The sequence below is a fragment of the Haliotis rubra genome, unplaced genomic scaffold (assembly GCF_003918875.1).
Source record: "Haliotis rubra isolate DU_JTF1 unplaced genomic scaffold, ASM391887v1 Scf647, whole genome shotgun sequence".
Taxonomy (NCBI): domain Eukaryota; kingdom Metazoa; phylum Mollusca; class Gastropoda; order Lepetellida; family Haliotidae; genus Haliotis; species Haliotis rubra.
Window position 1 is genome coordinate 331,914 of NW_025767354.1, and position 15,818 is coordinate 347,731.

At 38.5% G+C, this 15,818-nt stretch overlaps 1 protein-coding gene across 1 annotated transcript; it reads right to left on the reverse strand.

The window, feature by feature from the left end:
* Nucleotides 1–4,573: 4,573 nt before the first annotated feature.
* On the reverse strand, nucleotides 4,574–9,954 carry LOC124256994 (glycoprotein-N-acetylgalactosamine 3-beta-galactosyltransferase 1-like). Its single transcript, XM_046690959.1, has 4 exons — nucleotides 9,809–9,954; nucleotides 8,188–8,403; nucleotides 6,055–6,671; nucleotides 4,574–5,293 (listed from the first exon to the last, which is right to left on the reverse strand). The coding sequence occupies exons 2-4, from the start codon at nucleotides 8,345–8,347 to the stop codon at nucleotides 5,159–5,161; spliced, it is 912 nt and encodes a 303-aa protein (XP_046546915.1). The 5' UTR covers nucleotides 8,348–8,403; nucleotides 9,809–9,954; the 3' UTR covers nucleotides 4,574–5,158.
* Between the last annotated feature and the right edge of the window lie 5,864 nt (nucleotides 9,955–15,818).

Here is a 15,818-nt window from a genome sequence, read left to right on the forward strand (position 1 = left end):
AACGATGGCGTGTGTCAACCAAGTCAGCGAGCTTGACCACACGATCCCGTTAGTCGCCTCTTACGACAGGCATGGGTTACTGAAGATCAATTCTTATCCTGATCTTCACAGGTTCTAAATGGTACGTGCAAGGATGACTATATGTGGTCTAATCATCATTTGTATATAATATCTAGTAAATATGTTACTTACAAGGTGTTTATCTCAAACCATTTTCTCGGTGAATATATCATTGCGAAATAAACAAAACTGAATGCTAATTTTAACGAAATAGAATTGTTTTTAGGTTCGTAAACCCATAATGTCGATAATAAGGTGTATAATTTAAATGTATTCTAGGTTATTTATTGTATGTATGTATGACATACATGTATGGCATTCATTCCCTCCTAACATGCTCTTTAAATAGGTCGTACGAAATGACTCACATTGATATTCCGTATCCCAAAACATTGCAACTGACACTCGCACCCATAAACACATAATATTCAAAAGTAGATTATTTCACTAATCATTTACAGTGTGTGATAAGACTACGACAATGTATCTCAAAGGTATATTGAGTAAAACGGAATGAATGCCATATATATACAAGCTGATTTTCATTCACTAGTATCATGCAGATTAGACCGGCATGGTGTCTAAATTTTCCGGGAATTTTACAATAAAATACAGATCGCTAAATTCCTCATACATTTTAGAATCAAATTCCAAATGGTCTTTGTCACTAACACCAAGTGTCTAAGAAACAACGAAACATATTGGGGTGAAAACGGGACGTTGTGCTCATTACACAGCGCTTGCTAGAAATATAAACAAAGCAAAAATCAGATTTTATACTGTGCAGCATTTTCTCAATTTTTTTTAGACATCAGTTCGTCTATTCGTAGCATGCATGAGCTCAATATTTTTAGAATATACATGGAAAGAGTATCGTAGCAAGACCTAGAAAATTTAAAACAGATACAATACTGAAATTTGATATACATATTCATACGAAAGTTCTGTGAAGCGTGACGCCATGCGAGACGCAAAATCATGGAGAACGACATAGGCAATTATCGGCATTTCTGACTTTTTCAATGAAAACAATAAAAACAAACAACCATACGCAGATAGTCAGAATGTTTCCGATTACTTACATCATACATTTATGGACAAAGGTTCCCTCGCAAAATCATGGACACCCATATCCACGAAGCCGCCATTTCATGAGAAATCGGTCATCGGTAGTGATGTCATACATCAACATTGTTGGACATATGTGGCAATTTCTTTGAGGTGAAGGTCGGTTGAATAAGAGTAAACACAATCACACTGCCCTGCGGATTACACTTGTATTATTAATGTATACTTTGTGTATCGTTCACATATGGTTTCATGAAACTAATTTCATTATCATCATTTAGTATTTTAAGTAAAACTGACATAATAAATAAAAATTATTTATTTATTTTATGAAATGTATATATGCACACGTTTGTAAAGGATATGTCTTGTTCATTGAATTTGTTTATGTTGTGTTATAGACAAGACAATGGCGTATACTCATTGGCCAGGTGCGCGTTTGACACAAATGTTTTGAGTATGATTGTTTTCGATAATTCCGTGAACAAAACATCCACGAAAATATTGTGTCCTTATTTACAGCAAATTCTCGCCAAGTGATCTGAGTTACCAGATCTATATGGATGTTGCTTTTAAGGAGTTTGCAAAGGATATTTTCTGGAATGTAAACAAGTCGACAAGTCATGCAGAACCAGAACTTCATATATGTCTATGACATTACCTAATCCACTTTACTTGCCAAGCTGACTTTTCCATTTACCACAGACCGCTGTATTGGTGTACCTTTAAGCACGCCTATATTTGGAATTCCAAAAACATAACTAGGTAGAATGTAATGGGTTGTGTCCGATTTATATCACTATAAACCCATAAAATCGAGTCGTGTTTAATCAGTGCAGTCTTGCTAACGGTAAAACTATATCGCACATTATCATTAATCAATATACTTCACATACCCGATATGAAAGTTTTAACAATATTGCTTTGATCAGTCTGTTATGTCATTTTAAAACCACGTTGACATCGTTCGGAAGCATTCGAAAGCCGCGGGTTGCTCAGAAAGCAAGAGTGCGCTTAGAAGACTGTTTGCCCTATTGGCGATTGTTTAAAATATTATTCATAATGTCATTTTTTAAAACTAGTTTTATAGTAAAGTTTTTAATTTATATAGGAAGGAGCGCGGACCACTGACTATGCACATATAAAAAGGTTTCTAGACATTTTGAAATATACGCATCAACCCTTAAAAGGGATCATTTCAAAATTAGGGTTGAACGAGACCAAATTCTTGGTTAAGATGTCACACAGATATTACGTTTTTGCTTTATTACATGTATACAATTTATACAAGTTGCCCCCTCTATATTGTAAAACTATGAAAATACACCATCTCTCTACATAGACATGTACACACACACACACACACACACACACACACGTACGTACGTACATACATACATACATACATACATACACACACATACACACGCGCGCACGTACATGCATGCATGTACATACATGTACATACATACACACACACACACGCACGTACGTACATGCATGCATGTACATACATATGCATGCATGTACATACATACATACATACATACATACATACATACATACATACATACATACATACATACATACATACATACATACATACATACATACATACATACATACATACATACATACATACATACATACATACATACATACATACATACATACATACATACATACATGCACACATCTGGTGACAGCAAGTTATGGGTGTTTTCAAATGCCGGTTTCTAATGCAGATACGTCATGTTTAGCAGTCATTGAGTTCAGCCGACATGAGAACTAAAATTGTCATGCCGTCCAATGCGTTTCACTGTTAGTGAGTGAATAATGTGTTCTCGAGCAGATAAATCATTAGCTGATCAGGTATTACAGTTGCAAAGTGGATGATCTTCAACTAATTGCACCGTCAGTGGGCGATAAATATTGTTAGCACTGTAGTTTGGGGCATGCAGGTCATTATTCGGTCCATGTTCAACACGTTGACGCTCATCGATTTCTATGTACATGCTTACTTTTACGCTCCACCATCGCTTCTTGAACATTGGGCGAAGCAGATGTTTGCATCAACAAACAAATGACAGATGTCGCTACGAGATCCATAGGAAATGAACTTTTGACCAATGTTTACCCATGCTTTGTTAGAACGGCGGATCTTGGAATTCGATAGGAATATGCACTGGTTGTTTGTTGCGTTTTTGACAGTAATGAAAACAGAAATATTTTTTATTCAATATGATTTTTCTTATCTCAGAAATAGAATGTATTCCTAGTGGTTAAAGCGTTTGATCGTCACGCCGAAGATTCGTTTCCCCACATGGGTACAATTTCTGGTGTGAAGCACAGGGGCGTATCGCGCTTAAAAACAGCGTTAGAAAGATATATAGGTATATAACCCAACCCTAGTACTATATACAAAAAAAGGGATGTAATCCACCCCCCACCTCAATCAAAGTTAGATTTCATCACGCAAAGTATTTTTAAGGCCCCACCGAGGCCTACGGATCAAAAGATAGATGATTTCCCTACAAAATGAGCTATAAATGGTCACAATCAGATCATTATTTCAAAGGTTATACGCCATGGCCACGACTCACCAAAGACAGCTACTTCCGTTATTCCAAGCTAAAATCATGGATCAGATAAGACAGCGAAAACTCACCTTTTAAATTCGTTTATTAATTCCAGTCACGTTGACAGCACCTATGCAGTACTAGATTCGATCGGAAGCGGTATTTTTTGTGCATTTAGGAGATAAACCTACATGTATTATGTTTGTAAATTAGATGTAGTGTTTGTAGAAAAGATGCCTCTTATTGAATATTTTTTAAAATCGCTTAAAACTCATTAAAGTGGCCCACATGATTATGTTACATATTCCTTGAGTTACTGGGTTCAATCTGCGAAAGCAGTTTTGCAGACATACATCGACAGTCACCTCCTGTATCTAACACCTTCAGACCCGCGGGGAACCGGGTTAGAATTGATCTTCAGCAACCCATGTTTGTGCCCACCCGTGAAGATCCACTTTATAATAGATTTTCAGCAACCCATGTATGGGGCGACTGACAGGATCGAGTGGTCAGGCTCGCTGACTTGGTTGACACACGTCATCGTATCCCAATTGCGGAGATCGATGTTCATGCTGTTGATCACTGGATCGTCTGGTCCAGACTCGAATGTTTACAGACCGCCGCAATATAGCTGGAATATTGCAGAGTTAAATAACAAACTAACCAACTACTGGGTCCACACTGGGAGTTCACGTCCCGCCGGGGAAACGGGGAACTTCATTGGGACACTAGATGATATCGTTACCCAGCAATATTATAGCTCTTCCTGCAGTATTTTCAGAGATCATTGCTAAATAACGTGCGTGCTATGTCACACCGCAGTATTTGTAACTCACACAGAAATGATGAGGAAAGAGAGCGAAGTCTTGCAAGTCGTAGACATATATTTATACTTTAAAGTACCTCCCAGTTAATACTGATAAACCAAGGATAATAGTCCCTTCATACATCAAGGTAGAAGTAATCAAGCGTTTGATTTAATTTAAAATATCGATGGCAAGTTTTGACAATGGCAAACTGTCGAAACTAATATTTAAGCGATATTCCATCGCCATTGATATTGTGTCTTGTTACATATATATAAATATGTTCGGTACTGTTAACGCATACAGCATTACAACATATCCAGGAATCTCTGTCACCAAGTGAAGTGACAAACGACAATTAGGAACTGTATCTGTCAAACTGTTTTGATACCACAGGACTTTCTGATCCACAGGTGTTGTTTGTATTCGTGGTTGATTTCGTTGACTGTTTTAAAGTAGTCTCAGTGAAGGTTTCAACATATTCTTCTGAAAATCTCGTTTCTTCTACCTACGTTAACACTGAGGTAGATTAATCGTTGAGGACGTTCTGATCTCCTGGTGCTGTTCTTTTGGCATGTCCCTCGGCTAGGAACCAATATTGATTGAAGCTCTCTGTTCCTCATCAGTTGATCGTGATATGAAGCTTTAGAATAGATTGCTTTTGTGAGGTTTGTCATAGTCATGAATTGTCAGGTTATACAAGAAGAAGTCCATGATTCGCATTGCAGTTGGACCCACATAGTGAAATGATGCGGCCACGGGACAAACAGCATCCACACCCTGGAATAAGAAACCTGACATTGAGTATTTAAATTCCGGAACTGAACGGGGACATGAATTCAAAAGTGACATAAAAGGAAGACTATTTCTTCTTGGTTACGCCCAGATTTTCTCTGTGACAGTGACATAACTTACAATCTGCAGATCGCACAAAGGATTGTGCAACCTTAGACGACACCTCATGAATTACAATCAGGATGACGTAAGTGAACAGTGCTCGGAGTCATTTTAGTAACAGTAATGACATGTTTTAAATGTACAAAGTTTTGAGAGGTATACGTACATATTTTAAATCTTTCAACGTTCCCTAGTAAAAGTTCAATTTATTGACTGAGGTCGTTATGTCAAAAAGAAATGTAAAGATTTCTCAGGTAATATCGTTTTAACCCCAACAAAACGCAATCGTAAGGCAAAATCTCGTCCATATTTAACAGGGTTTTTTGTGGGTTTTTTTGTAGAGGAGCACTGGGGGCTGGTGACTGTATCACGAGTATATGCTTGTTTCAGCGGTATTACAGATGTACGATGTTGTTTGGAAAGAAATCGACAGTGGACCAGACAATCTAGTGATGTTTCCCAGTTACCTAAGTCAGTAAGGCCAGTAACTTCACTTTTTGCATGCCATACTTTGTCCACTTGATTATTGACATGTCGCACTCATATAGCGTGGCTATTGAAGAAACGATGAATCACAAATTATTGATCTCGTTCAGTGATTGATACCCGTGAGATAAATAATCTAACTGAAAGTGTCAACTTACCGACTGTACATAGGCAATCCCTATCACCCAATCCGGCCAATCCCCCTGGATTATAGACACAGGTTTGTTCCAGTTGAATATAGGCCTTCCAAAACTGTCTGTTGCCTCTCCAACATCAATTCCTAGTGCTTTGAGACACACGCCCACCCTTACATCTTCACTTTCCGCTTGATGACAAGCATCCACATTGTCGCTGAATAAAGCGATCCTTTTTAAACCCTCTTTTCCGAGGGCATAACCAGCACCTCCACTGTTGTAAACCCCAAGCTCCTTTCTGTCAAACACCTCACCATAATAATAAAGTCCATTTGTGTTTTGCATTCCTAGGAAGTGACGTAGATTTTCTACTATGACATAAGTATCATCATCTGCCTTGTAGAACCAGTCCGCTTTATCGTGATAATGTTTGAACAAGTACTTTAATACTGCGAACGACTTATCAGCCAGGTAGTCACGTCCTTCAGGAACATCCAGCTTAATGGTGGGTATTTCACTGTTGGCTTCTGAGCTGAAGAATAAGGTAATGTCGCATCTCTTCGTCCATGTCTCTTTGACTGATCGTGTCTTGTTGGCAAAATTGCAGGGTTGGGTGAGGATCCAGCACAGGAGTCTGATCCCTGAAATTATGTTTTTGTCTATTATGCGGAATTGAAATGAAAAGGGGATTTTAAGAAAGCATTGTTCCCGTTATGACGCCACAGTAGGAAACTGCCCAAAGAATCACCGATTGATACAACACAAGACAAGTAATGATACGAATAACTGAGAAGTCATTTTTTCAACACTATTTATTGAAAACCGCCTCCATGGAGGTTGGTTCCATGGTTGGAGCGTCCGCCCGGAGAGCGGAAGGTCGCGGGTTCGATCCCCGGCCGCGTCATACCAAAAGACGTTAAAATATGGTACTTGTTGTTCCCTGCCTGCCCTATATTATATGACAAAGCTTCAAAATCCATCATAAATCAGTTGTACTCCATGCCCTCTGAGCTATTTTTAGAATCTATACGCGTCTGAGTGTGTCGGGTTTACCGAGTGCGCGGGGCTAACGTGAGCACGTGAAACATGTCCTTGTGTGGGACATTGAAGCACGTGTTGGTGTTCGTTTTGGATCCTCAAGTATCGGAGTATGTTTTAGCGATTCGTTAAGGATTCGCAAACTGTAAGTAACTTTGAAAACTTACTTTGATTGTAAATACTTACCCATTCTAGCACCGATATATACTAGGACCAAAAAAAAGTGAAAACATGTCACTGTTACAACTCTCTCGAGCCATGTCATGCAATTTCTATACTTTGAATTTTATAAAATAGATATCATAATATGTACTTGAGCTTTTATTTCCCAAAAAATAAACTTGAATTAGGTTTGTTTCACGATTTGATCTCCTTAGTTCCTGGGGGCGGGGAGAGCGGAAGGTCGCGGGTTCGATCACCGACCGCGTCATACCAAAAGACGTTATAATATGGTACTTGTTGTTCCCTGCCTGGCGCTAGGCATTAATGAGTAAAACAAGTACTGGTCGGCTCGGAGTCGGTATAATGTGTCATGTATAATAAGTAGGGTATTCAGCAGGGGAATATTAACAGATCCTTGTGTGACATTACTTGGGGCAGTTGGATTCTCTGACGGGGCAATTTTCAGAGGCCAATTGTTCTGGTATCAAAACGTTAATCACCAGGCTACCCTGTCGCTCTCTATGCCATTTAAAGGAAAAGGCTACATACCTTGGGGTACAAGAAACCTAAGATTGTTTGTTTGAATACTGTGTTTGATCAGGTTTCTAGTTTTAATCATTCGGGTTTCACCAAAGTGATGAACGTCTCAGATCTTCATCATTTTGGGTTTTCTTCCAGCATCAACATGGCGAATTTAGTTTTACGCCGCACTCAGCAATATTCCAGATATATGGTGGCGGTCGGTAAATAATCGAGTCTGGACCAGACAATCCAGTGATCAACAGCATGAGCATCGATCGACGCAACTGGGAACCGATGACATGTGTTTACCAAGTCAGCGGGCATGACCCGATCCCGTTAAATACGACAAGCATGGGTTACTGAAGACAAATTCTAACCCGGATCTTCACGAGTTAGCGTTAAACGATCTCACTAACGACGTGTAGTAAAACATACCTGAATTTCTGAATGTTTGTCCAGGAGTCCTTATTGGGAATTTCCTCCGTGTTTCCCTCTGTAGTTTTGTATGACGTGACGCGAACGCGTCAAGCATTATCACCGTTGTCATCAAGCCAGTCATCAAGCCTAAGGCCATATACCAGTGGGAGTTGACCATTGTGGAGATGTATCATCGTTAAGACGTTACACTGTTATCACAAATGGCAGCTTGCGCTGGAAACAAAGAATGCATACATGGTACTTAACGTAGAAAAGATTAAATACCATGTTGGAATGTATCCTGTTCATTGGGTAATGAATAGCGTTAGCATAGCTTATGATAAGTTCAAAGCATACAACGAGATCTCACTAACCACGTTTGATAGGCATTTAAAACATACCTTGATAATGTACAACTTCTGAATGTTTGTCCAGGACGTCCTTATTGAAGGGGAATTTCCTCCGATGGATCTCTGTAGTATTTTGTATGACGTTTCTGGGCTAATACCTGATGAAGGGGCAAGCATTAGCACCACTTGACATTGATGTAGAACTTCTTTATTATTTACACACGACGTTTCTGGCTAATACCTGATGAAGGGGCAAGTATTAGCCCACTTGATATGGATGTACAACTTCGTTATTATTTACACACGACGTTTCTGCGCTAATACCTGATGAAAGGGCAAGTATTAGCTTGCGCTTGAAATGGATGTAGAATCTTTATAATTTACACACGGTAATACCTGATGAAAAGATTAATTACATTGATATGGATGGCCATAATAAAGGTTGTGGGTAAATAATAAGTTGGAATATCAAGTGGGTTGGGGTGATGAGAACCGGATCGCTAATTTAAAAAACGCTAAAATTACATAAACACATACATTGAGACTGCAAAAGAGTTCCCTCAACATGCAATAGGATTCTCCTAGATTATGTTGCGATGAAATTAGTCCTTCTAGGTAGGCATTGCATTCGAAATTCATTGGGATATGAATGCAAAAGATAATTACCTATTTCTAAACTTCAGTTTCAGACAAAAACATACTGAATTGTTGAAATCACCCTATAATCAAATTGAAATCAAGATGTAAGCATTTACGCCTACATCGTGAATAAATGTCATTTTCATTTTTAATTCTTCTGTTGATAACATATGTTTCCATCGGGGATAAATACATAATAATTCACTGTACATGAGATACAGATAAATTCAAAAGTGTTCTGTTTTTCATATTCATAGTGTACAGACTAAAAATACATTTTTTAAATAAATGGAAAAGACAAAACTATTGCAGTAGATGAACAAATATGGAACTGTTTGCAGTTACTAAAACAACAAGTGTCTACGCCTATGTTTTGTATTTTATAACATAAATGTCGTTTTGTAAGATGTAACGGAAATCAGAAATATTCAAAGATATTTCTACTTCTTTGAGATGGCAAAACTTCATGGATGATCAACTTCCATATTTTCATAAAGTTTTGTCATCTCTGTACCTCCAACTTCTAGAATGCCACTCAAACAAATCAGTCTACTTCTTTGTTTATGAATTATATAATCTTTATGCCATAAATAAAGACTGCAAGGAAAACCGCAAATAGTGTTTGCAGAAAATGTATGTGCTGTACTTACATGAGGTAGAATCAAGATGGCTTTGTAATTACCACTCTTGAAGCTAATGCGAAGGAATGAAAGCTGTTGTGACTGCCTCCGAAGGTATTCCCTGTTTGCGAGAACATTCCCTACGTCAGGACTCGTCCGGTTTTCAACAAGAATATCAATGCCATGTTGATATCCCTACACATATCGACCAAAACATTTATATGGAATTGACCACGCGGAATCCCTAAACAAAACAAGTTTTCCAGCTGTGCCATGTTACAATAGCATCAAGGTAAACAGTTAAAGCAGAACCTTCAGTATCGTTGTATGAAAACATTGCTTTACAAATCAGCGTTGTGTTTACGTCCTTTGTTTCAAAGTCATTCTAATGACTAATGTCTAATGACACCTGATCCTTAATCACAAATACCAATATTGACACGTCCCAATAATATACCCACAAAGGCAGAACTGGTTTCAGGTCATATTTTGCCTTTCTAGGTATATTACAAGGACGTGTCAATAGTGCTGTTTGTGTTTACGGATCGGGTTTCCGAACTGCGATTGATCGTTTAATGCATGCTCGAGCGTGTATGAATTTAGGGCAAGTTTTTGTCAGAACATTGTTCACGGTACACATGGTATTTCTGTTTGTGTATTTGAACTTTCATCTCTTGAAATTTATCTTAACAGAAAATTCTGTGTTGAGTGCCATACGTGAAGCTGCCTGCTCTCAGTGCGTCTGCTTCATCTAGTCTCCTGTTTAGTGTCACGATCAGAACATTTTCTTTCCCGGGAGTAATTAATGTATTAACCATGGAACGGAATCATCGGGTGTAAATACAAAGTATATAAATATGAACATACGAAAAATATTTCTCACTGTTAGTTAATTCCCAGTGGACTGATGTCACCAAAAGCCCAACAAATCGTAAATTGGCACCCACAGCGGGAATCTATGAAGACACAATGTCATTCTAAAGTGTACTTCTCAATAAAGTGTGCAATATGGTACTTACTAGGATCATCATATAAGTGCCTCCCCGATGAATGGGCGGTGGGGTAGCCTACTGGTTAAAGTGTTGGGTACAATATGTGAAGCTCATTACTGGTGTCCCCGCCATGATATTGCTGGAATGCTGCTAAAAGTGCCGTAAAACCATACTCACTCACTCACTTTGCCATGGATGTCGTGTCAATTTACACTCATTAGAGTGGTAAACAATGTATAATCTAGACTATACAATTGTCTAGAGTATCTAGACTATGGGAAGCCGATGTTGCTGATTAGGTTTAGCCGCTGGACTTGTATGCTTTTAGATGCCTGACTCGTGGAGTGTGGTTTCGAATCCTGGCTAGGGCTGAATAAAAAAACGTACTAAAACGTGTAGTTTACAGTGTAAACCGACATAAATCACATTTGTATCTCAACAGCACGCATGATATCCTCATCACATATTTTGTTTTGTTTCATGTCAGGCATGGACTTCAACTATATTTCAGTTATGTATCCCACTTGGGCTGCATTAGGTGACGTTATTTATTATCTTTATTTTCCATTTCATGTATCATACATAAAGCAAAGTTGGAATACGCCATCTGTTATGTTATCAACTCCTACCATTTCTATTATCAAGTAAATCTTTACATCTTTAATTGTTTATAGACATCTGCAATATTTTCATAGATACCAATAATGTTTTTAAGATATCATTACATAACTGAACACCACTTTCAATTTCTCATAATGGAAATAGAATTACTGTCTAATATTTCATAATTTGTCTGACACATATCAAGAAAATATTTCATGATATCTATCGTTTACGATATTTTTAATTCAGTTTGAGGCATCTTTGATTAAATTTAAGATAGCGTCAAATATGACAATTCCAACAATTGTTGATATATGTAATATTAGCTACAAGAAAGAACGGTAAGCCAATTATTTCGATGCCCACGAGGGTGTGAAATGATTTGCAGATATCTTCCAATACTTCCGGCCACATATCCGCAAATTCTTCTTTTTTCAAAAACGTGTAACTTTGGAAAATTTAAATGGGAACGAACGAGAAATCATTTCAAGGGAGAATGGAATATAATTACCAATTCACGACGTTAATAATAATATTACTGATATCTATTTTGCAAGACAACAGGGATTACATTACTGATGCCATTTAAAACTTTTATATCCTATTCTGATATCATTAATTCTTTTTAAGATATAAGCATTTCAGTTGCTGATATTTACGATATCAATAACAGGCTTAATCATATACATCATATGTATTCCGAAATAATTTTTGTAGATCTTTATATTTTCTTCATTCGAAATATCTTAATTCATTCTAAGATCAGTCTAATTTAATTGAAGAAAAAAATAAATAAATAAAGATATCAGTAATTTTCGAAATAAATGTGAACACGGTTTTCCATACATCTGCGTACTGCATACCGCGAACTTGTATATATGGATGTTCAAAACATTATAACAAACGTTACATGTGTAACTGACGCTTGCAGCCAGTCCGCTGCCTGCAAAGTTTCCATTGTGCTTCGGAATAAGATATACCTGGTGGGTCATATGAGGAGAAGAAAGTTATATTGACATCCTACACTCTACCGAATATACCACATGCCAGTTGATCACACATGTCACACTGGATGATTGATTGATTGAGTTTAGTTTTACGCCGCTTTTAGCAATATTCCAGCAATATCACGGCGGGGGACACCAGAAATGGGCTTCACAAATTGTACCCATGTGGGGAATCGAACCCGGGCCTTTGGCGTGACGAGCGAACGCTTTAACCACTAGGCTACCCCACCGCCCCACACTGGATGTATTATTGATATTCTCATGTTGATGTAAGTATGCATATGTACGCATTGGAAATCGAACCCGGGCCTTCAGCGTGACGAGCGAACGCTTTAACCACTAGGCTACCCCACCGCCCCCACACTGGATGTCTTTTTGATATATTTATGTTGATGTAAGTATGTATATGTACGCACTGGAAATCGAACCCGGGCCTTCAGCGTGACGAGCGAACGCTTTAACCTATAAGCTTCCCCACCGCCCCTTTTGGGTTTAAGGAGCTTTGAGAATTATATATATTGGGACGTTTTAGTGTTAATGATTCTAAGTCGCTGGCATATACAGGAACAGGACGTATTGGGTAAAATGATTTAAAGTGGTCGCACAGAAGAGATACATTAACAATTCATCTGAGTGAGTGAGTGAGTTAAAATTAAACGTCACATCGGCAATATACCAGCCATATCGTGACGAGAACAATGTAATTCATATCAATTTAAAAACAATTAATTGAGAAAATAAAAACCTGTCATAGAAGGACAGCAAAACTACTAAAATATCACAGCTCTTAATTTGAAACTAGTACGCTTTCATAAAAATATGTCACTATAGACAACAATACAATATAAAACCGGGCTATAGATCACCAGCAACTGAAGGCTGATCACCATACGCAATTCATCTGCAATGGACTTCACACATTATAGCCATGCGGGGAATCGAACTCGGGTCTTCTGCGTGACGAACTCCTGGGCTAACACCAAACAAAAAAAAAAAAAAACACACACAAACAACAAACAACAAAACAAACAAAAACAAAACAACAACAAAAAAACAAACCCAAAAAACCAAAAAACTGTTTATGATAATAAGGAGATGACAGATGTAAATAGTAAGACATATTGGTGTTAACATTAATATGGAGGTCGCAGGTATACGAAGCAGGGTATAATTATCGTAGGAGGTCACTAATATAATTAGTTTGACATATTCGGTAATGTTAGTTTTAAGTAGGTCGCAGCTATAAGTAGTTAGACATTTTGGATTTTATGGTTTACAGAAGGACGCATACATAGGTAACAGGACCTATTGGGCGTTTATGGTTTCATAGAAGTAATAGGCCACCTGTGCATAATGTTGTCAATATAATCTGTATATTGTTTCATTCTAACAAAACGGCAGTCAGTGCATACTGGCAACCCGTGAAGATCCGGGTTAGAATTGGTCTTCAGCAACCCACGAGGCGACTGACGGGATTGGGTGGCAGGATCCCTGACTTGGTTGACATATGTCATCCTATCTCAACAGCGTAGATCGATGCTCATGACGTTGATCACTGGAGTGTCCTGTCCAGACTTGATTATTTAAAGACCGCCACCATATAGGTGGAATATTGCTAAGTGCTGCGTTAAACAAAGAACGAACCAAAAAAAAACAAACCTAAGACACAAAATATAATAGGGGGTAATGGGTATTAATTGGTCTGGAGGTCGCAGATATAGGTTGTGGGACGTATTTGGTATTACTGCTTTTAGGTGGTAGGAGACGAGTTGTCTATTAATGGTCACGTGCTTACAACCTGCAAAAGTATGGCAATCAAATGGCTGCCAGTGGCTGCATTGTTTCCTATTTATTACTTTAAGATGAGATGAAATTGGGTTTTAGGTCGTGTTTGAGAATATTTCGCTCACATGACGACGTGCATGCGTGTGTATGTGTATGTACGGCTGCTTGTACTAGCCCAGACTTTAGCTGTGTTTTTAGTGCTAGCCCAATGAGATACCATACCGAAGTGAAGCATGAATACCCCACTCAGACACATTATACTGACTCCGAGCCGACCAGTCCTTGTTGTACCCATTAATGCCGAGCGCCAGGCAGGGACCAACAAGTACCATATTTTAACGTCTTTTGGTATGACGCGGTCGGGGATAGAACGCACGACCTTCCGCTCTCCGGGTGGACGCTCTAACCACTACACCACGGAGGCGGTCTATTACTTTAAGAATGTCATGAGACATGCGTGTGTACATGAATATATTAAAAGGCTCTAAATGTGAAATACATGCATCAACATTGTGTCAAGCAGTCACCATTTGTGCAATTTATTCCGGCCGTGTAGTCTTGTTCTCGCCGACAAGCACAGCCATGTCTCCCTGACTCTCATACCTTCATTGTGTAGTTATGCTGGTGCTATTGTACATCATGTAGAGGTATTAGGTTTACAGATGCCGCCAAGTACAACATGTTACAGCCAAATCGACAAACATCACGTATCGTTATCGATCCCGACTCAGCCATGTGTCTAAAATCAACATCGTGACAACCGGGGAACACTTCTCATGATACCATTTGTCAAACTCCGAACAGATTTCTGTCATGTCTACCTAAGTCTGGAATTCTAAGATGCCTAGCGGTTAGAACAATCGAAAAAAAATTACATTATCAGACAATAAAGGTATAGTTTTTTGGATGACGTAACAATTGAATGACGTTATCCCGTCACTGCGCCATTCTAGTCTGCCCCCTCGTAATCGAACCATTTTACATTACGTCACAATGTAAGCGACGTCACGATGCATGTCAGTTGCCATCGCCTCGTACGGCCACCTACAGTAAACTACTCCGTAGCATCACGTTTCTTGGTTTGCAGTTGCTTCAAGCAGCTAACAACACTGGTGGAAACATTACGTTTATGTTTTACGACGGTTAAATTGTGTCAATTCGACTCACAAGTTTTCAGCGACACGGTAACGTTCGCAATGTTTACATTCTCACAATGCAATCGTGGAATGTCGCTTGACTACTCAGTTTCTTCTGGATGTACTGATCTATACTTACGTTGGTAGTAGAAATGCGACGTTCATATTGCCCCATATGGTTTACGTTAATGACAGATGTAATTAAAATAATTCAGAGAAGATATTTTATCCGAACGTAAACCGTAATCAAACTGTTATCATTTGTTTTTTTCTGATAACGTTCGTCTTAACGTAGGGGGCAGACACATCAATTGGACATCGCGCCTGTTAGCCCCGTGCGAGCATTCTCAATTTAGGTCACCGACACCGTCGTTTGTTTTCTGCCTTAAATTAATCGTAATTATCCTTAGAAAGTATTACATTTGGCATCTTAGAAAAGAAATACAGTTTGCTCTACCACCATGTATAGTGTAATAAAACACACTTTTGCCCTGAACTATTATAGTTAAAGTACGAG

Excerpts from the sequence above, each read along its gene's own strand:
- LOC124256994 (XM_046690959.1), bottom strand. The coding sequence starts at position 8,347 with ATGGTCAACTCCCACTGGTATATGGCCTTAGGCTTGATGACTGGCTTG. Across the intron at positions 6,672-8,187 it reads ACAAACATTCAGAAATTCAG|GGATCAGACTCCTGTGCTGG; the intron begins GTATGTTTTACT and ends ACATAATTTCAG. Across the intron at positions 5,294-6,054 it reads GGATTGCCTATGTACAGTCG|GGTGTGGATGCTGTTTGTCC; the intron begins GTAAGTTGACAC and ends TTCTTATTCCAG.